The 14,717-nt window shown below is 34.6% G+C and overlaps 1 protein-coding gene across 2 annotated transcripts in view; it reads left to right on the forward strand.

Annotated features, from left to right (window-relative positions):
- COL21A1 (collagen type XXI alpha 1 chain) overlaps nt 1–14,717 on the forward strand; it is a 189,890-nt gene that overhangs the window by 114,341 nt on the left and 60,832 nt on the right. For both annotated transcript variants that reach the window (XM_081245126.1, XM_081245127.1), the window contains 4 exons: nt 5,273–5,326; nt 5,841–5,892; nt 6,470–6,525; nt 6,980–7,033. In XM_081245126.1, coding sequence (XP_081101252.1) covers nt 5,273–5,326; nt 5,841–5,892; nt 6,470–6,525; nt 6,980–7,033 — 216 coding nt within the window. The remainder of the gene's footprint in view (nt 1–5,272; nt 5,327–5,840; nt 5,893–6,469; nt 6,526–6,979; nt 7,034–14,717) is intronic.

A 14,717-nucleotide genomic window follows, 5' to 3' on the forward strand; every position in this document is an offset into this window, starting at 1 on the left:
ATCAAGAGTGTGACTCCTCAAAATAATTTTTTCATTGGAATTTTCTTGGAGGACTCAAGAGTGTTTACTATATTTTAGAAAATGAAAGTATTTGCATATTCAGTAAATTATCATTGATCACAAGCGAGACATCAGCTAGGATAGAGTAGGTTATGTTGCAATAACACACAAATGCCAAATGCCAATGCCTTAAAACAGAAAAGCTTTATTGCTCATCAAACTGAACACTTATTAGCAGACTCAGGCTAACAAAAGTATCACCCTCTAGATTATAGCTAATTACAGTAGCAGGTCCCTAGAGAATCAAAGAGTGGCTCATAAACCACTTCCATTCATCTTTAATTAGCTAGAGCAAATTTTGTAAACCACACCAACTTCAAGAGTCAGGAAAGCGTGATTCCCTCCCCCTCCTCATATGCTTAGAAGTAGAGAGAATCTGAATATTGATAAATAATAATCATGTCTACTAAGATGAAATAAGAATGCATCAAGAACAGATTTTTGGGCTTACCAGGTGGCGCAGTGGTTGAGAGTCCACCTGCCAATGCTGGGGACACGGGTTTGTGCCCCAGTCCGGGAAGATCCCACATGCAGTGGAGCGGCTGGGCCCGTGAGCCATGGCCACTGAACCTGCGCATCTGGAGCCTGTGCTCCGCAACAGGAGAGGCCACAACAGTGAGAGGCCCGCATACCGAAAAAAAAAAAAAAGAACAGATTTTTTTCAAAGAGATTGGTGTCTAATAAAGCACACAATACATACAAAGTAACTATTTTAAGAGAGTAAATGTTAAATGCCAAAGATTAGAGTTGAATAAAACTCTAGGAGTTGAGAGGAAAGTTGAAAATTCAAAAAGGCTTCATGAAAGAAACTGTAAACCGAAGGTTAATCATAGATACAGACTTATAGGGGCTGTTCTTACCCAATTTAAGAAACCTCTATAACTTAGGGAGGCTGTGGTTCCTTACTGTACTTTGTGTGTGTGTGTGCGTGCGTGTGTGTGTGCACATGTGTGTGTGTGTGTGTGTATTATCAACAAGACTGTATGAACATCTTTGTATATATTTCTCAGTAACTTTTTCTGAGTATATCCATAGGAAAATTTCCCAGAAGTGGAACTGATTAGAGAATCAAAGAGTTAAGTTCATAATTAAATTTTGAGGCAAATTGCTTATTTACCTTACAGAAAGTGTGTACTCCCCTAACAAGTGTGTAAAATATCTTTCTTCACACCCTTATCAGCACTGAATTTCATTAAATTTCTGATTTTCATCAATATATGTTAAAAATGGTACTGGTTTGATTTGCAATCCTTTATTAGTGAATAAGATAAAGTACCTGTCATATGATTTTTGGAAATATTGTTACTTCTCTGTAATTTGCCTTTTATTTATATCCTTTATTTTTTCCTACTGGGCTGTTCATCTTTTTAAAAATTGATTTTTATATGTATGTCATAAATTGTGTGAAAATATTTTTTCTGGCTTATGTGTTTTGATTTGGGTTTTGGAATTTTAGACATACAGAAATTTTAACTATTTATATATATATATAAAGTTTTATTTCTTTTCTCCTATGTTTGTATCTGTATAGAAAGGTTCAGCATTCTAACATTTTGAATATAATTACTCCTGCTTTGATTTTTGGAATTTTTATATTTTAATCTTAAATTTATTGATATTTGGAGTAAAGTTAGATGAGTATTCATATTTTCCCCTTTCTTCTCCTAAAAGGATAGCCAGTTGCTAAACAGTATTTTTGAAATTTCACTTTTTTTCTCATTTATTTGAAAACCATCATTATCACTAAATTTCCATTCTCATTTGGGTCTACTGTTTTTGGCTTTCCCTTCTGTTGCATTTACCTGTCTACATCTTCTCCACTGCCAAACAGTTTTAATTTTTGTCACTTCATATTATGATTTAATACTGGCAGGCCTAGTCCTTCCTCATTATTCTTTATGATCAAAAATTTCCTGGCTATTCTTACATGTTTATTTTTGCAGATAAAGCTCAGTATCTTTTCTTCAATTATTTTTTAGAAATTCCTATTTATGATTTAATTAGGATTCCTTTGAATTTATGGATTAGCTTTAGAAGCACTGACATAATTTCAATACTGAATTTTCCTATTCAAGATTGTGATTTATCTTTCTTTTTATTTCAAACTTAAAACTCAATGGAATAATATTAAAATTTTATTTTTTATTGGTTCTCAACATTACCTAAGTTTATATGTAGGAATTTTTATCTCTTTTGGTCCTATTATAAGTGGAACTTTTTCTTTAATATATTTTTATATTGGTTATTGTTTATACATATAAAAACTATTTTGTATATTAATTTTTAAGACAGCAATTAACTGATTTCTCGTACTAATTATTTCAGGGTATTAAGTATGTCGGCATATTAGACATGTAATCATAAATAAAGACAATTTGTTTTCTTCCTTCTAGGCTTTACCTCTCTTATTTTTATATTTTGTCTAAACTCATGGGCTAGTCAAAACTGGCTAGAAAAACATTAAAAATAGTGGTAATACTGGGCAACATTGTTTTTAAACTTCAAACAGTCACAATCTCTTTTAGTGCAGGTTTGTGGCTCTTTTGGAAGAATAATTCTCTCAACAGCAAAATACATATTTGTAATTTTGTATCTTTGACTTTTGATTCCAGCCAGTAACATCATCCACAGTCCTGTTTTAGTCATGGCCTTTCTACATTAATTAATTAGTTATTAATAATTAATAATTTCTTTTTCTTGAGCCACTATGTCCAACTTGAGAGAATGTTTTGGACCCACCTGAACTGATTTAGAGAATTTGAGAATGGTGTTTATGGCCACACTCTTGATTGGTCCTTCCCAGAGGCTGAGTTTCGACTGAACTTCTTTTAAAGGCCTTCTCCAGTTTCATTATTTGCCTGTCAGAGATGAGAAGAAAAAGGTGTATCCTCCCAATACCAGTATTTTGGGACTTGTTGTATGCCTTCTAACTATGACTTGCAAACTGGCCGATTCTTTTCTGAACTCATCTCTTTTATAGTTACCTTGTCAAATACAGCCAACGCTAATTGATTCACGATACCAACATTCTTTTTTCTCAGTTCTTTAGTTATGTTTATTGGATGCATTATTTGCCTTTGAAATTTATTAAAAGCAAAGTTTTTAAAAATCAGTTGTTCACCACTGCATTCCATGAATCACTGTATTTCCAACCTCTAAAAATTATTTTTCACTGCCCACTACCTAGTCCCAAAGCCATTGCCAAATGTATTTTTATTTATTTATTTTTTTGTGGTACACGGGCCTCTCACTGCTGTGTCCTCTCCCGTTGCGGAGCACAGGCTCCAGACACGCAGGCTCAGCGGCCATGGCTCACGGGCCTAGCCGCTCCGCAGCATGTGGGATCCTCCCGGACCGGGGCACGAACCCGTGTCCCTTGCATTGGCAGGCGGACTCTCAACCACTGGACCACCAGGGAAGCCCCAGATTCTTTTTAATGTCTTAAACAAAGTGTTGTTTTTACCCGATTATTTTATTCTTTGGGCAAAGGATTATGAACATGGTGGTTGACTCCTAGTATGAAGTCTGAGACTTACAAAGTCTCAGGGAAGCCCGCAAATGTATTTTTTAATGTTTTTGTTTGGCAGCCTCTTCTTTCCTAGTATACCAATTTTTATATTAATTAACTTAGGCTAAGTTTTACTGCAGTAACTGATGATCCAATGGCTCAATGGCCAGCACAAGAGCATTTTTTTGTCTTTCATGTTATGTGCCTATTGTAGATAGATGTTGGCTAAAATTTACTTATTTGCTACCCATTACTTTTAAACCTTGGACACAACTTGACTGAGTATATTTTATTTGGGTCACACTTTCTTGTGTTTTGTATTTTGTAGGTATTGTCTTAGTATTCCCCAAGCATTTTGCTAAATTTCTCTGCCCCTCCCCCATTTCATTGCTGTATGTTAACATGGATGCTGTGCCTTTTATTTTACTTTAAAATCTTGCTTATGACTATGTGGGTAGCTTTGTCCGGATTATATATATTTTTTGGTTCCAATGTGGGTTAATGCTCCTGGTCTTTTCAGTTCATCTGAGATGAGTTTGTCTTATCTTCAGGAAAATAAAGTTTGAAGATGGTGTCTTCTATAAACTGTAGCCAGAGAAGGGAAGTCTTAGCTGGGACTTGGTTCATCCTTAAAGGGAATCCTGCTTTGCCCCTTTCTTCTGTACTTTTATTAAGTACTCATTGCCCAGCTAAGTTCCATCTTATCAAGAGTGTATCTTAGTCTACCTGGCCTTCAACTGCTCATCTCTATTCAGCCTGAGTTAGCGCAGGTGGTTCTCTCACCATTAATTTATTAGATAGTGCTGGAAACTGAAAATGGAGTAGTAATGTTGCCTTTGAAGTGTTCTATGCCTTGAATAACTGTGTCACTCTTTAAAACATGTGGATAAATAACCCTCATTAAATTAAGATTTCTAAGAATTACATCCATCATAGATAACTGGTCACATCCTCTTCTCTCCCTACCAGACAAGCTAAAAAGATCATGAATTGTTTGTAGGTAATGTCTTAATTTGCCTAAATAAAAGTGAATTGACCCAAATCTTGCTGTGCCAGCCATTGGGCTTCTCTTAACTGTGTCTTGACAATTAAGAGTTTTGAAGCTAAGGCAATAGCACCCAGTATGTCCCACAGAAATAAGTCTTAAAACGATGTCCATTAAATATCAAGCTGTTGTGATTTTCTCCATCTCTCCTCCTTTTGAGAGATGACCTTTCCTCTTCATAAACTCATCTGGATAGATACCTACTATGAACAATTTCCTAAGATCAGCAATTGGAAGAAAATTCCACAGAATCCTAGAATGTTTTGAGACCTTCAGCTCAGGGTTTGTCCTCACTGAGCTGGGACCTCGGAGGATGGCTCTCTCCACAGAGTCTTGGCACTTGATCATTTCTATTAACTCCTAGGCCTTGCCAGTGTAAGAGCCTAAATATTTTTAGAATAGGTGGCTACTCTCTAAGGGTGGAGTCAGCATTGCTGATAAGATTCCCCTGGCCCCAAATACTTTCCTTCTCTGATTATAAATGAAACCCTGATAAATGAGGATTGGTCTTTCATAGAGATAGGGTTTTAATGTAGATGTGCACTGAACAGTTTGCAGATTTATTTCCAATGAATTTTGACAAGAATGAGGTGGAAGAATATATGTTGTTTTTTTTAGACTGAAATGTGTTTTCTTTAATTAATTTGTTTCATTTTCAGGGTGACCGTGGACTTCCTGGTTTTCCTGGGCTTCATGGAATGCCAGGATCAAAGGTTGAAGAAATCTGTTCTTAAACTTAAGCAATGCCATATTTTATTTCAAATTGAAAGTACTTTATGTTATAAATGGGTTATAAATAAGTGTTGATATATAACTTAAAGTATATTAAAGTAAATGACTGGGTTAAGATTAATAATCATAGTTTACATAAAGCTTTTACAAATTTCCTTTAAATTTTTCAGCCATAAATCTTATAGTATTTAAAAATTGATGAGTAGTTTTCATTACATAGAAATTCTCTTAACTATAAACCTTTTAGTATAAGGCCCTGTTATAGTAACAAATGCCCTGATTTTTCCTTGCTTTTGGTTATAAAGCCTGGGAAATAGGACTTTTGTAAACAAACTTTAAATAATTTATTTCTATTTTATTTTGATGTGGGCATATTAAACTCTGTTGTTTATAATTGGAATTGTTTTTTCTTTAATATATAAGCAAAATATTAGTTTTAGAGAAATTAAAATATTAATTTCTCTAAAATTCAGGATTTATATTTTTATCTTTTAGGGTGAAATGGGTCCCAAAGGAGATAAAGGATCACCTGGATTTTATGGCAAAAAGGGAAGTATAGATCCCAAAAGAAAGTATCCATATTGAACTTTCAATACAATGGAAATAGAAAATTTGAATTTCAGTCCCAGCCCACTGTTGTAGCAATTAGCTTTGTTCACCTTTCTCAGGGGATTTATTCAGAACAATGGAAAAATAACTGTTGACTGTTATGCATGGTATTCTATAAGAATACTTTGTGTTATTGAGCCTTCTGAACTTTAAAAATATTTACAGAGAGATTCCTTGGAAGTGATAGCTGTTTAATAGTGTCCATTGAGAATCCTATTTTTTCACATTGAAGGAAATGTTAGTCTCTTTATATTTAAGATGCTCATTGCTTTTTACTTTTGCCAAGTAGTGGTTTCTGTGTTTAGATGCTTGTAATTCTGCATCCATCTTATCCTCAATGTCATGTTGTGTCCTGGTAAAATAATGCTTTGCTGAAAGCTGCAGGGCTAACGTAAGCTGTGGTTCTATGAATTCTGTCACTCCATAAGGAAGTTAGCTTACTTTCCTATTTAAGTTCGAGTTGGAATTTTAAAGCCTTATTTTAAGGATTGTTTTTAAGTGTTTATTTTTAATACAGGGTGCAAAAGGTGAAAAGGGGAATGCTGGTTTTCCTGGCCTTCCTGGACGTGCTGTGAGTTTGACAGAAAAAGTTCTTAAATATTTTACTTTATTTTATTTATTTATTTATTTTTAAAATTTTATTTATTTATTTATTTATTTATTTATGGCTGTGTTGGCTCTTTGTTTCTGTGCCAGGGCTTTCTGTAGTTGCGGCAAGCGGGGGCCCCTCCTCATCGCGGTGCGCGGGCCTCTCACTATCGCGGCCTCTCTTGTTGTGGAGCACAGGCTCCAGACGCGCAGGCTCAGTAATTGTGGCTCACGGGGCTAGTTGCTCCGCGGCATGTGGGATCTTCCCAGACCAAGGCTCGAACCTGTGTCCCCTGCATTGGCAGGCAGATTCTCAACCACTGCGCCACCAGGGAAGCCCAAATATTTTACTTTAAATAAAATGTAACCTCTACTATCTTCTTTTAAAAAAAATTAGTGCAAAAAATATATTAAAATACTTGTATTTATTTTTTCAGGGAGAACCAGGAAGACATGGAAAGGATGGATTAATGGGTAGCCCTGGTTACAAGGTATTTACAAAAAAGAAAAAAGATTTCTGTAACTTGTGAGTGAATATGAGAAAAATGTACAGATATTAGACTTTTTTTATGTATGACATTGGTATAAAATGAATGAACTAAAAGTTGTTTTAGTGTAATTTTAAAATGATTATAAATTTATTTTGAGTCTATCATGAATTCTTCTGTGTTGGAAATAAAATCCCAGGATATTAGAAGGTTGAGCTTCTTTGATGAGCCATTCAGATGGGTTTGTTTGGTGGATTAGAGACAGAAGTACTTAGCTGTGTCTCCCAAGGGATTACATTTTTTTTTCAGAGAGTAGGGACGGAACCCTTAACCCTAACAATTTCAACCTTAACCCTGACAACTTGTGTGGTGTGAATATGGGAGAATTAGAGCAAGAACAACAAAAGTGCCAATCACTCACCAGTCCTGAAAAAACTCAAAGGCACATGCCCTTACGATGGTGGGTTAACATCATCTTATTCTTACATAAAGAAACTTTTTTGGGTCAATTATCAAATAGAAACAGGCTTTCTATAGTGTGGCTTATTAAAGCAAAAGACATCAGGTAGGTATATGTATTCAATTCAGTGTATCTAGAATGAGCCAACAATCCACATCATTGTCCTACTGTACGTTGTTTTGTTTTTGTTTTTTTTTGATCCCTAAGGAGAGAATTTGTGTAAATCCATCAACCACCGAGACCACTTGATCAAGCATTGGATTTAGAGATGTCATCATTTTTCCTAATGGTCAGCACTTTGAAGGCCAAACTTTCTCAGAAATTCAGTCCAAATTTTCTTGGTCTATAGATGTTTTCCTTTCCTTTGGAAACATTGTCCATTTTTTCACTTAAAGGTTATGAAAGTTCTCCAAATATCAATGATTCCTTAAAGATTATAGATAGTACTTCCTGAATGTAAAATATGGGGGCCCATTTTCAAGAGCTTAGTCATGTGTTGTTAACTATATTTGACTGGTTTTGTATTTTATTTCCCATTTGTTTGTTGATTAGACAGATATTTATTGATATTTATTAGGTGCTGGACATATAGAAGAAAACAAAACTCTCATGGAGCTAATCTAGTTTCTCTATGTTAGAGAACACAGATTCTTCTCCTTACCTGCAGATTAGGGATTTATCTAATTTAATTTTTCTTTGTCTTCTGTTGTCAAAAGGCCCTGTGCCCCAAGAAATGAGATTATACTTTTTCTGGGGTGGTAGAGTTTAGAGAATAGAAGCGAGTTGGAGTTCCACCTCTCAATGACTTTTTCTAACTAGCTGTATGTCATATGTCAAATTCTTTGACCTTCAGTTTTCTCCATTTCAAAAATGGAGTAAATGTTACCTACTTAGAATGGTATGGTAGAGACAGAGTAAGATAAAGGAATAAGTGTTCAATAAGGAATTCGTTTACTGCCTATTTTTTTATTTGAACATAGCCTTAAGGTGTCTTTTTGAGCTTTTTTTTAAAAAAACACTTTATTGAGGTATGATTGACATACAAAAACCTGTACATATTTAATGTAGGCAATTTGGTGAGCTTGTATGTAAGTATATGCAGTGAGCCATCACTGCAATCAATGTCATAAACATATCTGTCACCTCCAAAAATTTCCTTCCTCCCTATTATTATTATTATTATATTAAAAAAAATAAATTTATTTATTTATTTATGGCTGCATTGGGTCTTTGTTGCTGTGTGTGGGTTCTCTCTAGTTGCGTTGAGTGGGGGCTACTCTTTGTTGCGGTGCACTGGCTTCTCAATGCGGTAGCTTCTCTTGTTGTGGAGCATGAGCTCTAGGTGTGCAGGCTTCAGTAGTTGTGGCACGTGGGCTCAGTAGTTGTGGCTCGCAGGCTCTAGAGTGCAGGCTCAGTAGTTGTGGTACACAGGCTTAGTCGCTCTGCTGCATGTGGGATCTTCCCAGATCAGGGCTCGAACCCATGTCCCCTGTGTTGGCAGGCAGATTCTTAACCACTGTGCCACCAGGGAAGCCTTCTCCATGTCTTTTCATGACTTGATAGCTCATTTCTTCTTAGTACTGAATAATATTCTTGTCTGGATAGTCCACAGTTTATATTTCCTTTTTGGAATCTTTGGATAATGAATCATCCCTAATTTTCTCTGACCGTATTAAAATCTACTTTCTTCCTCCCACCCAGATTTTTGTTTTGGAATTTTTCAGTCCTACAGAAAATTGAACCTCATAAATATATGAACATTTATTTCTATAATTTTTTTTTGTTGAGCCACTGGAAAGTAAATGAGACACCGTGCATTTCTCTCCTAAAAACTTTAGCTTATATCTCCTAAGAATACTTTAATTCCATTATGATGTCCAAGAGATTTAATATCAATACAATACAATTTTCTAATATGAGCCCATATTCAAATTTTTCTAATTGTTTAAAAATTGTTCTAAATAGCTATTTTTTTCACCTGATACAATCAAGATTTGTGCACTGCATTTGGTTGTGTATTAGTCAGAGTTGTTCCAGAGAAACAAAACAAATACGATGTGTGTGTGTATTTACATTATTTATAATGTATTTGTCAATATATAATTGTATATTTATATACCATATATATCAAAATAAATATTTATATTTTCATGTGTGTGTATATATATATATATATATATATATATATATATATATATATATATATATATAGATTACCCCCTAAAACTTTAAAAAGTTTTCTGTTTCAATGATTATTCTGTTGTTTCTTAGAATATTTATACTTTCCCTTTCTACTCTTTTTTGTGTGATTATGTAAGCTTTTGGTTTCTCTACTATGTTGGTTTTTATTTAAATATCTAACATTGTAATGTAATTATTAACTTCATTGATATTTCCAGTTTTTTAAACTTGTTAATCTATATTCTTTCTATCTTTTTTTCTTATATTTTTTCTATATTTCATAATTGGGAATTAAATTTATTTATTATCATTCTTTCACTATTTTTTGCTCTTAGTATATAAATTATAAATTTTTTTCTGATCATTACTCCAATTATACCCCCTTGATTTTAATGTGTAATGTTGCCATTAATATTATTTTTTAGAATTTTTGCAATTTTGGTTTTATTTTTGTTTTTCCAAGAGTTATTTAAAAGTTAAAAAGGTTTTTTTTTAGGTTGAGAGGCATTTAATTTTGATTATGTTATCAGTTTCTGGTCTTCTTACACTGCAGCAGAGAATATTATTTGTATAATTTCTTCTTTGTGGGATTTATTGAATTTTAGTCTTTGAACTATTATATGTTCAGTTTTCAGGAGTATTCCCTGTGCATATGAGAAGGTGAATCTCTATTTTGAGATGTTAAACTCAGTATCCATTCATTAGATCTATTTCACTGACTATCTTTTTGAGATCATCTATATACTTAATTTCTGGTTTGTCTGACATGCTTTGGAAAGCAAAAATAAACAAATGGGAACTAATTAAACTTAAAAGCTATTGCACAGCACAGGAAACCCTCAACAAAATGAAAAGACAACTTATTGAGTGAGAGAAAATATTTACAGTTGATATGATGTACAAGGGATTAATATCTCAAATATATAAACAGCTCATACAACTCAATATAAAAAAAAACCAGTTAAAAAATGGACAGAAGATCTGAATAGACATTTTTCCAAAGAAGACATACAGATGGAGAGCAGGCACATGAAAAATGTTCAACATCACTGTTAGACAAATGCAGATCAAAATCACAATGAGATATCACCTCATATCTGTCAGAGCGGCTATCATCAAAAAGAACACAAATAACAAATGTTGGAGAGGATGTGGAGAGAAAGGAACACTTGTACACTGTTGGTGGGAATGTAAATTGATGCAGCCACTTTTGAAAACAGTATGGAGGCTTCTCAAAAAACTAAAAATAAAAGTACCATGTGACCCAGCAGTTCCACTCCTGGGTATATATCTGAATAAATTAAAACACTAATTCAAAAAGATACATGCACCCCGGTGTTCATAGAAGCACTATGTACAATAGCTAAGATATAGAAGCAACCCAAGTGTCCATCAACAGATGAATGGATAAAGATGTGGTGTATATACACAATGGAATATTACTCAGTCATAAAAAAGAATGAAATTCTGCCATTTGCAACAATGTAGATGGACCTAGAGTGTATTATGCTTAGTGAAATAAGTCAGACAGAGGAAGACAAACACTATATGTTATCACTTTTATGTGGAATCTAAAAAAATAAAATAAAAGAATTTATATAACAAAACAGAAACAGACTCACAGACATAGAGAACAAACTAGTGGTTACCAGTGGGAAGAAGGAAGAGAGGAGGGGCAAGATAGGGATAAGGGATTAATAGATGCAAAGTACTCTGTGTAAAGTAGACAAGCAACAAGGATATATTGTACAGCACAGGAAAATATAGCTGTTATTTTGTAATAACTTTAAAGAGAGTATAAACTATAAAAATATTGAATCACTATGCTGTACACTTGAAACTAATATAATATTGTAAATCAACTATATTTCAATAAAAATAAATACATAGATGAGAGGGAAAAAGACATGAATATATAATTCTCAAAACCAAAAAGATGTAAAATGGCTCTTGAATGTATGAAGATGTTCAGCTTCACTCATAATAAGAGAAATACAAATTGAAACCATGCCAAGATATAATTACCCACCCATTAGGTTGGCAGAAGTTCAAAAGCTTGATAGTACAGTTTGCTTGGCAAGGCTGTGAGAAAACAAGCATTTTCATACATTGCTGGAAGCAAAGCAAAATAGTACAACCCTTACAGGGATATGTGACAATAATTGTGCCAGGCAGAATTGAAAGTGGCCACCACCTCCTGGTGCTCCAGCCTTTTCATAAACCTCTACATTTGAGTATGCCCAGGACCTATGACTTGCTTCTAATCAACAGATGTCACTCCTGTAATGATGTTACATTATGAAAAGCTCCACTTAGAGCCTGCTTGCTCTGGGGAATTTCCTTGCTGGCTTGATGAAGTAAGTAGCCATTGGTGGCAATGAAACAAATTCTGCCAACAAAGTGAGTGAATGTGGACGAAGATACTTCTGCAGTCAAGCCTCTAGATGAGAAAACAGACCAGCAGACCTCCCAATTAGCACCTTATAAGACCCTACACAGAGAACTCAGTAAAGCCATGCCCAGACTTCTGGCCCCAGAAATTATGAAATAATAAATATGTGTTGTTTCAAGCAGTTAAAAAATAATTCACTCTGCCTAAATTATAATGCCAAACCATAGCGGTACAAATTAAAAAATAACGTTATTTGAAAATAGTGTATCCTGAAGCAAATCGTAAGAGTAAAGAACCGTTAAAACTCCCATTCTTTGGTGGCAGCAGACTAGCTAACTTTTCTGGATCTCTCCTTCTGTTTCTAGAGCTGTGCAAGGCACTTTCACAAAGGCTCTTATTTTATTTTCCTAAAAAATCTATGAAGTTGGGAATATCAATGTCATTTTGACATTAAGATCAGATTAAGAGGAATTAAAGAATTTACCCCAAAGTGCACAGTCAGTTACATGGCAGAGCCAGAATTCCGGGCCTGGTTTGTGTGATTCCCTTTATGCATGATGCTTTCCAAACTTCTTGTCTGTTTATTTGGTCAGCCAGGAGAAGCTTCCCCAGTCTTACATCTTCAATATATTCTCTGGCATGCTAGAGATGTGTTTACATACTAAGAATAAACCATGAAGTAAGAGCAAAGTCAAATTAAAGTATTTAATAACAAAGTAAGGATCTTCTTCCAAATTAAATTATATTTTAATGGTCACACACCTTCCACCAGATTTTGAGGATTGAAATGGCCACAAACTAAATTAATCCCCGTCCTTTTATTTTTTTGTGGGTGAGTACCAAAGACCACCACATGAAAGGAAATACACAAGCAATGTAACTTTCACATCTCTGTTTCGGGTTAAATTTACTTGTTAAAAATAACTGGTTTCTTGTGGAATAAATCATCTTTGACATTAGCTGCAGATACTGGATTGAGGAATAATGTTAGCATGACATTTTCTCAATTATCTTACATCAAGAAAGAATTAATAATAGAATAGCAAAATGATAAATTAGAGGTAAGGACATGCTATATGCCTTTTTCTCCACGAGCCAAACATATTGGTTTATACCAGAATCTCCAGGTCATAAAAGCAATCAAGTGATCTGATTAAGTTCTGGTTACAGTATTGAATTTCATATACTAGTTGTGTATCACACTGGATAATTTTATAGAAAATGACTAAGCAGAAATCATCCCAATGAAACATTATTAAAAGAATGAAGAGAACTTTCCTACGTAAAGATTACTGGCCATCATCTTGTCATAATTACACTGCATAATCATCCAACAGCATATGCGATAGGCCTATCTGCAAATGTTTTTCCCATTTCCTTTATCTTCTGAAAATCGAGTTCTTAAGAATAAATCATCCATTCCTCCTTCCTTAATGTGCTCCAATGTTTGCAAATCAGGGAACATATAGTCTTACATATATTCGTATATTGTGTTCAGCACTATTCTAAGTATTCTGGGTGATTAAAACAAACAAACAAACAAACAAAAAAACCTCACATAGGATGTGTTTCTTACCTTTAAAGAATGTGCAAGCCAGGAAAACAGTTCCTACATAGAGACACCTGCTGAACAATCTGGCCATTGTAAAACTCAGTGCCAAGTGAAAAGCCATACAAAGCCACTGTGGTTCCACAGAAAGGGGTGGGGGAGGGCAGAAAGGGTGTGGAGTCTCTTTCTTAAGATCTGGGCTAGATCAGTGGTTCTCAAAGTGTCATTGCAAGACCAGCAGTATCAGCACCTCTTGGAAACTTGTTAGAAATGAAGATTCTTGGAATTCACCCCAGAACTACTGAATTAGAAACTCTGAAATGGGATCTGCCATCTGCAGTTTACCAAACACTCCAGGTGATTCTGATGCAGCTAGAGTTGGAGAATCACTGCCGTATATTATAAAGAGTAGATGCTGTTTTATTCATATGATTCTGTATCATTCTGATTATCTGTCCTAACAAGAAGCAGAAAGAATAAGAAGAAATTAAATTCTTAAATAATTGTGGAACTCCATTATTGATATATGTTGCTGATGGTTACTTTTTTTAAAAAAAATCTCCTAATTAGAATAAAATATTAAGACTGGGTTAATGGTCACCAAAGTAAAAGGAGAGATCTTTACCAACCAAAGTAGCCATGTAATCCCAAATTAGTTGTTTCTGCTGTTGGACAAGTCTCCTCCCGCCTTTAATTTATATACAGATGATCTAAACTACAGATTTGCTTAAGTACGACAATCACATATGACAGTACCTGGAGGTGAGAGAAGTTAAGCGACCTAATGACTTACAACTCTGCCATCCGTTCTCAAATCATCAGAATTAGCTTTCACATACATTTCTGGGTCCCGCCATCCAGAGTTTCTGACTCAGTAGTTCTGCAGCAAGGCCTGAAAGTTTACGTTTTGAAGTTCCCAAGTGAGGTGAAGCTGATCTGGCTGGGGTGGGGACCATCCTTGAGAACCACTAACACAGGTGATTCCACCTGATGTTATCAAATTGGTCCCGCTGTTCACCACTTACAAAATCAATACTCATAAAATGTTGGTAGAGAGGAAAGTTGCCTTTAATCAGAATGCCAGCAATCTGGGGAGATGATGGAC

Source organism: Mesoplodon bidens, assembly GCF_964165515.1.
Source record: "Mesoplodon bidens genome assembly, chromosome: 10".
Lineage (NCBI taxonomy): Eukaryota > Metazoa > Chordata > Mammalia > Artiodactyla > Ziphiidae > Mesoplodon > Mesoplodon bidens.